Source organism: Brassica oleracea, chromosome C5, assembly GCF_000695525.1.
Source record: "Brassica oleracea var. oleracea cultivar TO1000 chromosome C5, BOL, whole genome shotgun sequence".
Classification (NCBI taxonomy): Eukaryota; Viridiplantae; Streptophyta; class Magnoliopsida; order Brassicales; family Brassicaceae; genus Brassica; species Brassica oleracea.
The window spans coordinates 6,872,122-6,884,589 of record NC_027752.1 but is presented as its reverse complement, the minus strand read 5'-3'; the positions used below and the strand labels follow the sequence as shown (position 1 = coordinate 6,884,589).

General features: G+C 40.2%; 2 protein-coding genes across 2 annotated transcripts; both read left to right on the top strand.

Annotated features, from left to right (window-relative positions):
• Positions 1-312: 312 nt before the first annotated feature.
• Positions 313-6,977, top strand: LOC106294905 (nuclear pore complex protein NUP155). Its single transcript, XM_013730608.1, has 13 exons — positions 313-698; positions 842-1,011; positions 1,078-1,204; positions 1,325-1,587; positions 1,667-3,284; positions 3,380-3,592; positions 3,687-3,934; positions 4,363-4,726; positions 4,869-5,062; positions 5,153-5,501; positions 5,809-6,027; positions 6,118-6,443; positions 6,553-6,977. Exons 1-13 carry the CDS (start codon positions 540-542, stop codon positions 6,659-6,661), a joined length of 4,359 nt encoding a protein of 1,452 aa, XP_013586062.1. The 5' UTR covers positions 313-539; the 3' UTR covers positions 6,662-6,977.
• A 901-nt stretch (positions 6,978-7,878) lies between these two features.
• Positions 7,879-11,417, top strand: LOC106295715 (microtubule-associated protein 70-4-like). The gene is made up of 11 exons (XM_013731688.1): positions 7,879-8,305; positions 8,383-8,468; positions 8,705-8,770; positions 8,841-9,011; positions 9,097-9,267; positions 9,357-9,512; positions 9,596-9,742; positions 10,090-10,161; positions 10,246-10,764; positions 10,854-11,047; positions 11,118-11,417. The coding sequence occupies exons 1-11, from the start codon at positions 8,116-8,118 to the stop codon at positions 11,152-11,154; spliced, it is 1,809 nt and encodes a 602-aa protein (XP_013587142.1). The 5' UTR covers positions 7,879-8,115; the 3' UTR covers positions 11,155-11,417.
• Positions 11,418-12,468: the final 1,051 nt, after the last annotated feature.

Genomic DNA, 12,468 nt, shown 5'->3' with positions numbered 1-12,468 from the left:
TATATTGCGGTTTGACTGGCACTTGGAGGGTTGACCCGTAGGTTTTTGAGTTTGCGGATTAATTTGCAAAAAAAAACCACATTGAAGGTTTTTTGGCAGAAAACCCAAATATTTAAGTATATGATTAACGTTAAAAATATATACCAAGTAATTTATGTATTTCAAAATCTAGCTCAAGATGTTAAAGAAGATATGAAAAACTTGACCCGAACCGGGAAGCAACAAAATTCGACCCGAAAAACTTACCGGGAAAAAAAAGGAAAGGCGAAGTTAGTCATACCGAGAAGCCCTCCGTACTTAAATTATAAACCCTCTCTTACTCTGGGCTTTTCGCTCGCACGCACACTCTCCCTTTCTCCCTCTCCTCTTCTCCCCAATCGATTCTTTTCGCTCCGAGATTTGAACAAAAAAAGTTCGAACCTTTTCTCTTGTTCCCGCTCTCTTGGGGGAGCCAAAATCGATCTAGGGTTCTGGGTCTCTCGCCCCCCCCAAGCCAAAAACTCGATTCCTTTTCAGTATTGTTTGTTATTTCAATCAACATGTCGCAAGACGAGGAGATTGTGATGCGGGACGTGACGAACGCGGGACTCTGCGTCGGTGACCGCATTGGCCGAGAAGCCGCATCTCAGCTCGATCTAGAGGAAGCTCTAGAAGCTTCCAGATACGCTAGTCATCCGTACTCCACTCATCCCAGAGAGGTGAACGACTCGTATATGGGTTTTAATTGAAGAAGCAATTAGCTTTGGTTTCTTGAATTCGAGTAAAATTACAAGAAGGGGATGTATCGTTAGGGTTTTGAGCATTGACATGTATGTGTGTGTGTGTTTACTTTTTGATGCAGTGGCCACCGTTGATCGAAGTGGGTGACACGTGGGAGTTGCCTTCTGTACTTATTGATAGGTATAATACGGCAGGTGGTGAAGGGACGGCCTTGTGTGGGATTTTTCCAGAGATTCGACGGGCTTGGGCGTCCGTTGACAACTCTCTCTTCTTGTGGCGTTTTGACAAAAGGTAATTCTTTTAGTTCAGAGTTTGAGATTTCTCATTGCTTTCTACTGATAAACGAATGTAAACTAGGGATGGGCAGTGTCCTGAGTATAGCGGGGAAGAGCAGGCTATTTGTGCGGTTGGATTAGCTAAATGTAGACCTGGAGTTTTTGTTGAAGCTATTCAGTATCTTTTGGTGTTAGCGACTCCTGTTGAGGTAGGTGACACTTTTTTTTTTTCTTTTTTTTCAAAAGGCTTCAATCTGATCACAACTTTTGTTAGTTTTGTGGTATTTTATATAATTTTCTGAGAGAAAAAAACTGTACTTTCTTATCAGTTGGTTCTTGTTGGAGTTTGCTGCATTGAAGGACCTGATGGTAGAGATCCTTATGCTGAAATTTCAGTACAGCCTCTGCCTGACTATACAATATCATCAGATGGAGTAGCCATGACATGCGTTGCATGTACCAATAAAGGGCGGATTTTCATGGCTGGGCGTGATGGTCACATATATGAGCTTTTATATACAACTGGCTCAGGGTGGCATAAACGTTGCCGTAAGGTGTGCCTTACCGCAGGTGTTGGTAGTATGATCTCGAGGTACCCATATTCTTTTATCTTTAACTCTTTGTACTTCTGATCGTTTTAAAACATATATCTCTAATTCTGTCAATGTTAGGTGGGTTGTACCAAATGTATTCAAGTTTGGAGCTGTTGATCCTGTTGTGGAGATGGTAATTGATAATGAAAGGCAGATTTTATGTGCCCGAACTGAAGAGATGAAACTTCAAGCATATGTCTTTGGGCCGAATGGGGAAGGCCCTCTCAAGATGGTTGCAGAAGAAAGGAATCTGTTAAACCAGAAGGACTTGAGCCAAGGAAATCGACAGTCAGCAGCGGCAGGTCGAGCTAACAAGCCAACTATAGTCAGCATTTCACCATTGTCCATGCTGGAATCCAAGTGGCTGCACCTTGTTGCTTCCTTATCAGATGGCAGGAGGATGTATCTCTCCACCTCTTCAAGTGGAAGTAGTTTCAGTGGGTTCAACAACCACCGCCAGGCTCCGAACTGTTTAAAAGTCGTTTCAACTAGGCCATCTCCTCCATTGGGGGCCGGTGTTGGGCTTGGTTTTGGAGCTGCATCTCTTGCTGGTAGAACTCCGAATGAGGATCTCTCCATGAAGGTTGACACAGCATTTTATTCTGTTGGAACCCTTGTCCTTTCAGATTCATCGCCACCTGCTATGTCTTCTCTTCTGGTTGTTAGCAAAGATTCAAGCGTGCATTCTCAGGTTGGCGGCACTTCAGGGTCAAGTTCAAGGAGTTCTCGGGCGTTACGGGAAGTAGTCTCCTCTCTACCCATTGAAGGCCGTATGCTTTTTGTAGCAGATGTGCTCCCCTCTCCCGATACTGCTGCTACTATTCAATCATTATATTCAGAACTTGAATACTGTGGACTCGAAGTCTCGGGAGAGTCTTATGAAAAGGCTTGTGGAAAACTCTGGGCCAGAGGTGATTTATCGACCCAGCATATTTTGCCAAGGAGAAAGATTGTCGTTTTTACCACCATGGGTATGATGGAACTGATCTTTAATAGGCCTGTTGATATCTTGAGAAGACTTCTAGAATCTAACTCTCCAAGGTCCCTTCTGGAAGATTTCTTCACTCGCTTTGGAGCAGGCGAAGCAGCTGCAATGTGCTTGATGTTGGCTGCTCGGATAATAAATTTTGAAGATTTAATTAGTAACATTGTTGCCGATAAAGCAGCTGAGGCTTTTGAGGATCCGAGAATGGTAGGAATGCCACAATTTGATGGCAGTAGTGGATTATCAAACACTAGAACAGCAACTGGAGGTTTCAGCATGGGCCAAGTTGTTCAAGAAGCTGAGCCCATTTTCTCAGGTGCTCACGAAGGGCTCTGCCTTTGTACATCAAGATTACTTTTTCCCATATGGGAACTTTCTGTGATGTCTAAAAAACCCAGTTCTGATAGCATGTCTGGGGACGGTCTGGTGGTTTGTCGACTTTCTACCAGTGCTATGCATATGCTGGAAAGCAAGATTCGATCGTTGGAGAAATTCTTAAGATCTAGAAGGAACCAGAGAAGGGGGCTTTATGGATATGTTGCTGGGCTAGGAGGTGTAACTGGCTCTATTTTGTATGGTACTGGTACAGAGTTGGGAGCAAGTGAAAGGAATATGGTTAGGAGCTTGTTTGGAGCCTACTCCAATGGAGGCGAATCAGCAAATAAAAGACAGCGCTTGCCATATAGTCCTGCTGAATTGGCTGCCACGGAGGTAAGATTTGTTGAATTCTTATAAATCTAGTGGTACTTTCGTCCTCTTCAGTTGGTCCGTTTAGTAAGTCTTTAATTAGTCTTTCCCTCCTGCAGGTGAGGGCGATGGAGTGTATTAGGCAGTTGCTTCTCAGATCTGCAGAGGCCCTTTTCCTACTCCAACTTCTTTCTCAACATCATGTTGCTAGATTGGTTCAGGGCCTTGACGCAAACTTAAAGCAAGCTTTGGTTCAATTGACATTCCATCAGTTAGTTTGTTCTGAAGAGGGTGACCAAATTGCAACAAGGCTCATATCTGCCGTGATGGAGGTATCTCCCTTTATAATTTAAACTAGCCTTAGTGTCCCCCTCTTCCTAATTGTTTTGATTGGCTAACTTAAATATGATACTACTATTGCGCCAGTATTATACTGGCTCTGATGGCAGGGGAACAGTCGACGATATTAGTGGGCGACTACGTGAAGGTTGCCCAAGCTATTTCAAGGAGTCGGATTACAAATTCTTCCTAGCTGTTGAACGCCTTGAAAGAGCTGCTTTGGCTGTAGATGCCAAGGAGAAAGAGAGTGTTGCTAGAGAGGCGTTCAGTTTCTTGAGTAAAGTCCCGGGATCTGCAGATCTCAGAACCGTCTGCAAACGTTTTGAGGAACTGAGGTTAGTTTTTCATTCAAGTAGATGTCCACAAACTTGGTTAGTTTTAGTTTATGATCGTTGGTCGATAAACCTTAGTTTCCTTTTACTTGTTAGAATTGTTTTAAAGCTTTTATTCTTAGTAGCAGTCGAAGGAGTGTTGAATCCTTTAAGCCCTTCTGAAACGAAGTTCAAAGAATATTCCAAAATGCTATCTCAGTGACAGTAAAGCTAGCTTATGATTAGAAAAAAATGTATTTGTAAAGATAGACAATGGAATCTAGAAATTCGCAGTTAAGCATTCACACAAGAGTAGAGTAAAAATCCTAAATCTAAAAATCCTAAATCTAATTCTTTGAGGGAAACGGTCAGCTTAATGCAGATACATGATGCATGTTTTGTTGCCCTTTAATATTTCATTATTTGGTATGCACTCGGAATAAATTTTACAGGTTCTATGAAGCTGTTGTCTGCTTGCCTTTACAGAAGGCCCAAGCCCTTGATCCTGATGGCGATGCTTTCAACGACCAAATTGATGCTTCCATTAGAGAGCATGCTCTTGCCCAGCGAAAACAGTGCTATGAAATTATTGCCAATGCATTGCGATCTCTAGCTAGTTCCATGCTAGACGAGGCTTCACGTAGACAATATATATGCCAGATCGTTCATCTTGGTGTGCAATCAACTGACAAGGCATTCCGGGAGTACCTATACACGGCCATGATAGAACTGGGTCTTGAAAACGAGCTACTGGAGTACGGAGGTCCAGATTTGGTACCTTTTCTGCAGAATGCTGGCAGTCCTTCTGCATCAGAGGTATGCTCTTTATACGCTAGTGGCTAGCTCTTTAAATTATTTCCAATGTTATATTGTCAGGATTCGTATCGTATTTTGTAAATAAACGAGGTATAAGGCAACTGTTTTCGAGGAATTATTCATTTCTCTTCTTATGCCATAGGTCGGAGCTGTTTCTGGATCATCTCCGCTGGGTCACTCAGGGACACAGATTTCATCAAATCAAGCAAAATACTTTGATCTACTTGCGAAATACTATGTGTCGAAGAGACAGCATGTGCTTGCTGCTCATGTGTTTCTACGGCTTGCAGAAAGACGCGCAATTGTTTCAGGGGATAATCCTACTCTTGAACAAAGGTAAGCAATCTATCTTGAAAGTTGCCCTAAGTCACACATTACTCTCTTTTCCTTTTCCATATCTAATGGGTTGCTGCCTTGTGAGTTTAGGCGACAATACCTTAGTCACGCAGTTTTACAGGCCAAGAATGCAAGCAATAGTGATGGTCTAGCAGGTTCTGCTCAAGGTGGTTGTGACAGTGGGTTGCTTGATCTGCTTGAAGGCAAACTAGCAGTTCTTCAGTTCCAAATAAAAATCAGAGACAAACTTGAAGCTATTGCCTCCAGTTTCGAGTCCTCGGATGCCATGCAGGACTCTGAGCCAGCACTTAATGGTGATTCTAGTGATGATTCCAGCTTAGCAAATGCAGCAAATGAAAAGGCCTTGGAGCTCTCCGTGGAACTTAAAAGCATAACGCAGTTGTATAATGAATATGCTGTCCCGTTTGAGGTCTGGGAGGTAAGTTTGAAAATCATAAACTATCGTCTTTCAATGTAGTTTTGGGCCATGTTTCTGGTTAACTGGTTTTCGAGCACTAAGTTTTGGAACAGGGGAAGCCGATACTTCTCCATATCTATAACTTAGCTAATATTCTCTTTATTAGGCAAAGACAATAGTGACTGCTTCAGTATCCTGGTTTTAAAATGGAAATCATAAGATCAAACTGTTTACATAGAAAGATTCATTGCTAGTATCTCCGACACTTTGTAAAGGCTCTCTTTATATTGAATGTTTGCTTATCTGGCCTCATTCATATCATATGCAGATCTGTCTGGAAATGCTCTACTTTGCCAACTATTCTGGGGATGCTGATTCAAGCATAATAAGAGAAACGTGGTCTAGACTCATGGAGCAAGCTCTTTCACAAGGCGGGATAGCTGAAGCCTGTTCAGTTCTCAAGAGAGTGGGATCTCATGTATATCCTGGCGATGGAGTCGTTTTACCGCTCGACGTTTTGTGCCTACACCTCGAGAAAGCTGCACTCGTAAGCTTCTCTCTACTCGTTATGTCGTTTGATTCTTTCCATCAGGTTAAGAAACTGGATTTGAATACCACAATGTGGTGGATTTTACAGGAGAGATCAGAGAGGAATGAACTCGTAGGGGATGAAGACATAGCTCGAGCTCTACTAGCCGCCTGCAAAGGCGCAGCTGAACCTGTGCTCAACGCTTATGACCGTTTATTATCCAATGTAGCCATTGTACCATCTCCGAATCTAAGAATCCGTCTCCTTGGTTCGGTTCTGGTGGTGCTCCTGGAATGGGCAATGTCTGTATTGTCAGATAGAATGGGATCGAGTCCAGCCAGATCTTCTCTGATACTAGGTGGTTCGTTTGCGCACGAGAACAAGGCTGTTGTTAACCAAGGGGTCCGTGATAAGATCGCAAGCGCCGCAAACAGGCAAGTTTCTCTCGCTTTCATCTTAAGTAGGTCTAGAGGCATTCACTCGTGTTACATATAATATGTTCGGTGTTAGCAGATGTAATTTTGTTATTATGATAATGGACAGGTACATGACAGAGATTAGGAGACTGACTCTGCCACCGACGATGACGGAGGGAGTATACGCAGGTTTCAAAAAACTTGACGAGTCTCTTTTAAGTCCATTCTCCTTCTGATCCATCCATCATCACTCTTGTTTTTTCCCCCCCTCTCTATTTGCATCCAGTTTCTTCACTCTATAGGGGCTTTTAGCAGCTTTCTTGTAACTTTAAAATCACTCCTGGGGGGAAAGTTCTCCCCTCTTTAGTCTTGAGAGAGAATCAAAATACTAAAAGAGAAACAATTTTACTCTGTAGTTCCTCTTTAAAAATTTGAGGCCTTGTGTCAATTTTTATCTGTATTCTGTAATTTGTTTATCGAATGTTGTTGGTTATTAATGGCATACTGTACTATTCAAGTGTCTATTGTATTTGTGCTCAATTTCAAAAATAATGTATTAGAAGGTCTGCCGCAATTCCTAATAATGTTTTTAAGGCATTCAATACTCGCCCAGTGTCGTATAATATGTGGATTAAAATGAAGAACATATGCACATGCTCCAAAGTTAATCTAAAGCTTGATAACAAAAAAATCTGATTAGGAGTGAAGTGAAAACCCGAGATGATGAAACATCATGGTCTCTAGTGATTTGTCGTACATGTGTTTGGACAGAATATCCAGATGGTCCCTAATAATCTGACAACACATACAAATCCAGATGGTCCCTAATCCTTCCAATGTAATTATGCGAGCACCAGTGTTATCGATAAGCTATGAGATATAAACTTTGATTAAACGTTTTGCTAATCTGTGACCATTAAAACAAAAACAATAGATAATGTTCATTATGCAAAAAAAAAGGTTATTGGTTGTTGTATTTTAATAGATTTGAAAATCCGAACTAAATCTGGTGTTATTGGTTCTATGATTTTTAAATCTGTATTAAAATCATGTGTTATTGGTTTAATAATTCATAAATTTTTATATCAAATCAAGTGTTATTCAATCGTACAGATTTACTAATATATTTGATTTAATAATGGAATTGAATGAATTTGTTTGAATTTTTTAGTTAAAAATACAAAGATTCAAATCCAAGGGAAAACCTCTGGATTTACATATTTTACTTGAATTTATAAATACTATATAGATTTATAAATCAATCAAAATATATAAACCAATAAGTACGAAGCAAAAAGGAGAAAATACTATTTTCCCGCTAAACAAGCAGAAGGTACTACAATTAACGCTATAAAATGGTAGACACTAGATTAAAACGTAATTAACAGTGACACGCCTATCGTTGTCAACCCCTAAACCTCATTTAAATCTCTCTCTCTCTCTCTCTCTCTCTTTACCTTTCTCACTCTACAAAACTAAAAACCAAAAGTGTTCTTTGCTCTCGCGATTCTAAAAACCCTAAAGCATTCTTCTAATGAGTTACTACTGTTCTCTGCTTTGCGCCGATCTCCCTTCTTAATTACGTTTTTAGTTTTTTCCTATGGATTTTTGTGAGTCTTTGAGTATAATAGTTTGATTAGATTTGGAGATTTTTGAAGTGTGGTGAGGAATTTAGATCGGCAAAAAAAAAATGGAGGAAAGAGGATTCATGTCACCTTCATTAGCGTCTTATCGAGAAGGAGGAGGAGGAGGAAGCAAGGGCTTGTCGCGACGGAGGCCAATGAGGCCGAGCTTTGACGCGGATAACGAGTTCATAACTTTACTCCACGGCTCGGATCCCGTCAGAATTGAGTTAAATCGTCTGGAGAACGAACTCAGAGGTACTAGATTATGATTGATTCTAGTACTTTTGGTTCTGGCAACGTGTTGTTTAACCGCATTGACTTGGTGTGTACAGACAAGGATAGAGAGTTGTCTGAAGCTCAAGCTGAGATCAAAGCGTTGAAGTTGTCTGAACGGCAAAGAGAGAAGGCTGTTGAAGAGGTTCATCCCTTACTTAAATCCCAACTTTATTATTTTGCATAATATTTACTTCACTTCCTATTGAAACTTATGATATTCATATTCACAGAAGATGGAGTAGTAGTCATGTATAAGTTATTTGGATAGTGGACAACCATCATATAGATCTTATAAGATATGAAGACATGAAATCATTTAATTCTTACAGTTGCGTCCGTGTACTGACCTCTCTCTTCTGTTTAATTTGTATGCTGAAGCTCACGGATGAGCTGGGAAAGATGTCGGCAAAACTCAAGTTGATTGAAAATCTTCTTGAGACTAAAGTATGTTTCTTTATTCATCTCTTTCCTTCTTTCTCTTGGATTCTAATGTTTAATCGTTTTGTTGTCACAGAACCTCGAGATCAAGAAAATTAATGAAGAAAAGAAGGCTTCCATGGCAGCTCAGTTTGCAGCTGAAGCCTCTCTCCGTAGGGTTCATGCTGCTCAGAAAGATGATGACATGCCTCCTATTGAAGCCATTCTTGCTCCTTTAGAGGCTGAACTCAAGCTCGCAAGACAAGAGGTATTTTCCTTTTTAATGGATCTTTGCTTAGCTTGATTCAGTAAGTCATGAGACATTTTAAACAGCATTATCATCTGATTGGTAGATTGTTAAACTTCAAGACGACAACAAATCACTGGACCGCCTTACCAAATCAAAGGAAGCAGCTCTGCTAGACGCCGAAAGGACAGTCCAGTCAGCATTGGCAAAGGCTTCAATGGTTGATGATCTACTGAACAAGAACCAAGAGTTGATGAAACAAATCGAAATTTGTCAGGTATGTCCATCATCTCTTTGTATACGCATTGTATAAGTGATATCTCCCTTGCTTACCACGTGTTGGTCTTCTCCGTTGGTTTAAAATAGGAAGAGAATAGGATTATAGACAAGATGCACAGACAGAAGGTTGCGGAAGTTGAAAAGCTTATGCAGAGCGTGCGGGAGTTAGAAGAAGCTGTTCTTGCTGGTGGTGCTGCTGCAAATGCAGTGAGAGATTACCAGAGGAAATTCCAAGAAATGAATGTAAACTAACAACTCGAGCGCTTCTAAAGTGCCACAGTAACTGTTTATTTCTTCTTATTTTTGGTCTTGTCGTTGTTCCTTAGGAAGAGAGAAAAATTCTGGAACGGGAACTGGCCCGTGCTAAGGTCAATGCAAACAGAGTTGCTACTGTAGTAGCAAATGAATGGAAAGATTCTAACGACCAAGTGATGCCTGTAAGGCAGTGGCTCGAAGAACGGAGATTCATGCAGGTCTTGTTTTCTGTTCCTTACTTCTCTTGTTACTTCAAGTTGTGTAACATATTTAAGCAGCTCAAATCTGTTTAAGCCGTCTTAAATCGGTTATAAATAAATCTAATTCAATCTAAATTTGTGCAAATGTTAGTGTAAGTCCACAAATTTATCTGATTTCGTTTTTTATATATCTAATTTTTATAATCTATTAAAATAATTTTCCCCTGAAATCTAAAAAAATTAAAATATTGAATTTAAACAAATAATTCACAGGCCTATACAAAGCACTTAGTTACAGTTACAGTCTAGCCATTTCTCGAACTTTGACTAAAAACTATAGCCGTCTCCTGTTTTTGTCTTGACAGGGAGAAATGCAGCAACTACGTGACAAACTTGCCATAGCTGACAGAGCTGCAAAATCTGAAGCTCAGCTGAAGGTAGAAGAATCATAGCTAAGGGCACATCTGTAGATTTCTTTTTTTTTATACGGTCTTAATTTGGGACTGCTGATTATATTACAGGAGAAATTTCTATTACGGCTTAGAGTGTTAGAAGAGAGTCTAAAGAAGCCTAGCAACAGAGGCACGCCTGTTGTCAGAAGTTCAAGCAACGGTCCTACACGAAGACAATCCCTTGTTGGAGCCGAGACGAGTCCAAAATATTCGTCATCAAATGGTTCTGTGACCAAGAGCAGACCAAGTTCTCAGCCGAGATCATCAACTGCTAGTGCGAGCACTGTACTGAAGCATGCTAGAGGAACATCTTCATCGTTCGATGGGGGAACCAGATCACTGGATAGAAACAAGGTGCTAATGAATAGACCAGAATCAAAGTTTCCTTCGAACCACCACTCTTCTGAAGGAGCTACCAGAGTCGAGTCGCCCAGCTCAACAAAAGTGGAAGAATCAGATGACAAGTCAACGGATAACGATAGTGTCCCAGGTGTGTTGTACGATTTGCTGCAGAAAGAGGTGATAACACTAAGAAAAGCTGCTCATGAGAAAGATCAAAGCCTGAGAGACAAGGATGATGCTATTGAGGTTGCTTACTTTAGCCTTCTCCTAGCCTTTAACTGAAATGTTATCTATAATAAAGTCTTAACGTATTTGGTGTTTGTAATGTGTTTTAGATGTTGGCGAAGAAGGTTGAAACATTAACAAAGGCCATGGAAGTTGAGGCAAAGAAGATGCGAAGAGAAGTAGCTGTGATGGGGAAAGAAGTTGCTGCCATGCGCGTGGATAAAGGACATCAAGATAGTAAAACCAGACGTATCTCTTCCATCTCTAAAGGATCTTCAAACACTGCTCAATTGCTTTCTGGAAGGTATCATATACTATGAGCTTTTATATATATAAGATGTCATTTTGTTTTAAGTGTTTTGATTCTTTCGCAGAGTGTCTGGACGAATTGGGATGACAAAGAGCACATAACAACAAGTTCAACCAATTCGATCAATAACCGGTTGATCTATGTTCTTGTACCAAATGTGATGAACCATCACTAGGAAGAGCTGAAAGAGAAAAAACCGGTTTGGTTCTGTGTAAAAAAAATTGGCTTATATATATTTGCCTGATAAGAGAGGTAAGGAGTAAATTTTCTTATTTTGTTGTGTTGGTATAACCGTATAAGAGAGGTGGTAAGGCTTTGTATTATGTAACGTTTTAAGCTTTGAATGTGTGATTGTTTGTCCCTCGTTCGGTTAGTCAAGCATTTGGTAGCCTTAATATATATATACGAGAATTCGGCAAAAAAAAACACTGAATTTTGCGGAAATTGCCAAAGAAACTTGGACATATGGGCTAGCCAATAAAACCGTGAATTTTTGTTGATTAGTTTATTAAGAAATTTACGATTGACTGACCAGATTAACACACCGTTAACCGAGTTAACAGATAAATAAGCGGATGTTAATTTTGGGTGTTAAAGTATACGACGTCGTTTCATCTCTTTGTCTGATTAAAGACAAACGACGTCGTTTATCAACGCTTTTTTATTAAAAATATGGGTTTCCAACGGCTCGAACTCGTGTACTCGGGTTTAATGGTAGGGGTTTTTGCCACTGAGCTAGTGGACTTTGCAATAGATTTACGAACACAATTTGTTTTATTCTCTTTGAATCCGAGTTAAAAGACAAATGAAACGACGCGTTTTATATTGCTTTTTTATTAAAAAGATGGGCTTTCATAGGCTCGAACTCGTGCACTCGGGTTTAATGGTAGAAGTTTTTGCCACTGAGCTAGTGGACTTTGCAATAGATTTACGAACATAGTTTGTTTTATTCTCTTCGAATCCGAGTTAAAAGACAAATGAATGAAACGACGCGTTTTATATTGCTTTTTTATTAAAAAGATGGGCTTTCATAGGCTCGAACTCGTGCACTCGGGTTTAATGGTAGATAAGAATCTCGATTCTCACCTTTCCTTCTTCGAGTATCGCATGATGAGTTCGGGTTGTGAGGATTCGTCTGTGAATACGATGGGAATTCGTGGTATCCCCGAGCAATGCGGATGTGGTCGAAGAACTGGGATATACACATCAAAAACGAAGGTCAATCCAGGAAGAACTTTCTTTAGATGCCCAACGTTTCAAAATGTAAGTGTTTAATTTGATTGCAATTGATTGTGTTTAAGAAATTGTTGAACATAAAGCTTCAATGGCTAGGTAGTGAGAAATTGTTTGAACATAAAGATTGTGTTCATGATTTGTGTCTAGGATCACTTGTATAAATGGGTAGTATAAATGGG

What these genes read in the sequence shown, in the direction of transcription:
- LOC106294905 (XM_013730608.1), top strand. Translation starts at nt 540, where the DNA reads ATGTCGCAAGACGAGGAGATTGTGATGCGGGACGTGACGAACGCGGGA. An exon ending in ACTCCACTCATCCCAGAGAG is followed by an intron (nt 699 to 841) that starts GTGAACGACTCG and finishes TTTTTGATGCAG; the next exon opens with TGGCCACCGTTGATCGAAGT. An exon ending in TTGTGGCGTTTTGACAAAAG is followed by an intron (nt 1,012 to 1,077) that starts GTAATTCTTTTA and finishes AATGTAAACTAG; the next exon opens with GGATGGGCAGTGTCCTGAGT.
- LOC106295715 (XM_013731688.1), top strand. Translation starts at nt 8,116, where the DNA reads ATGGAGGAAAGAGGATTCATGTCACCTTCATTAGCGTCTTATCGAGAA. An exon ending in GAGAGAAGGCTGTTGAAGAG is followed by an intron (nt 8,469 to 8,704) that starts GTTCATCCCTTA and finishes TGTATGCTGAAG; the next exon opens with CTCACGGATGAGCTGGGAAA. An exon ending in ACAAGGATGATGCTATTGAG is followed by an intron (nt 10,765 to 10,853) that starts GTTGCTTACTTT and finishes AATGTGTTTTAG; the next exon opens with ATGTTGGCGAAGAAGGTTGA.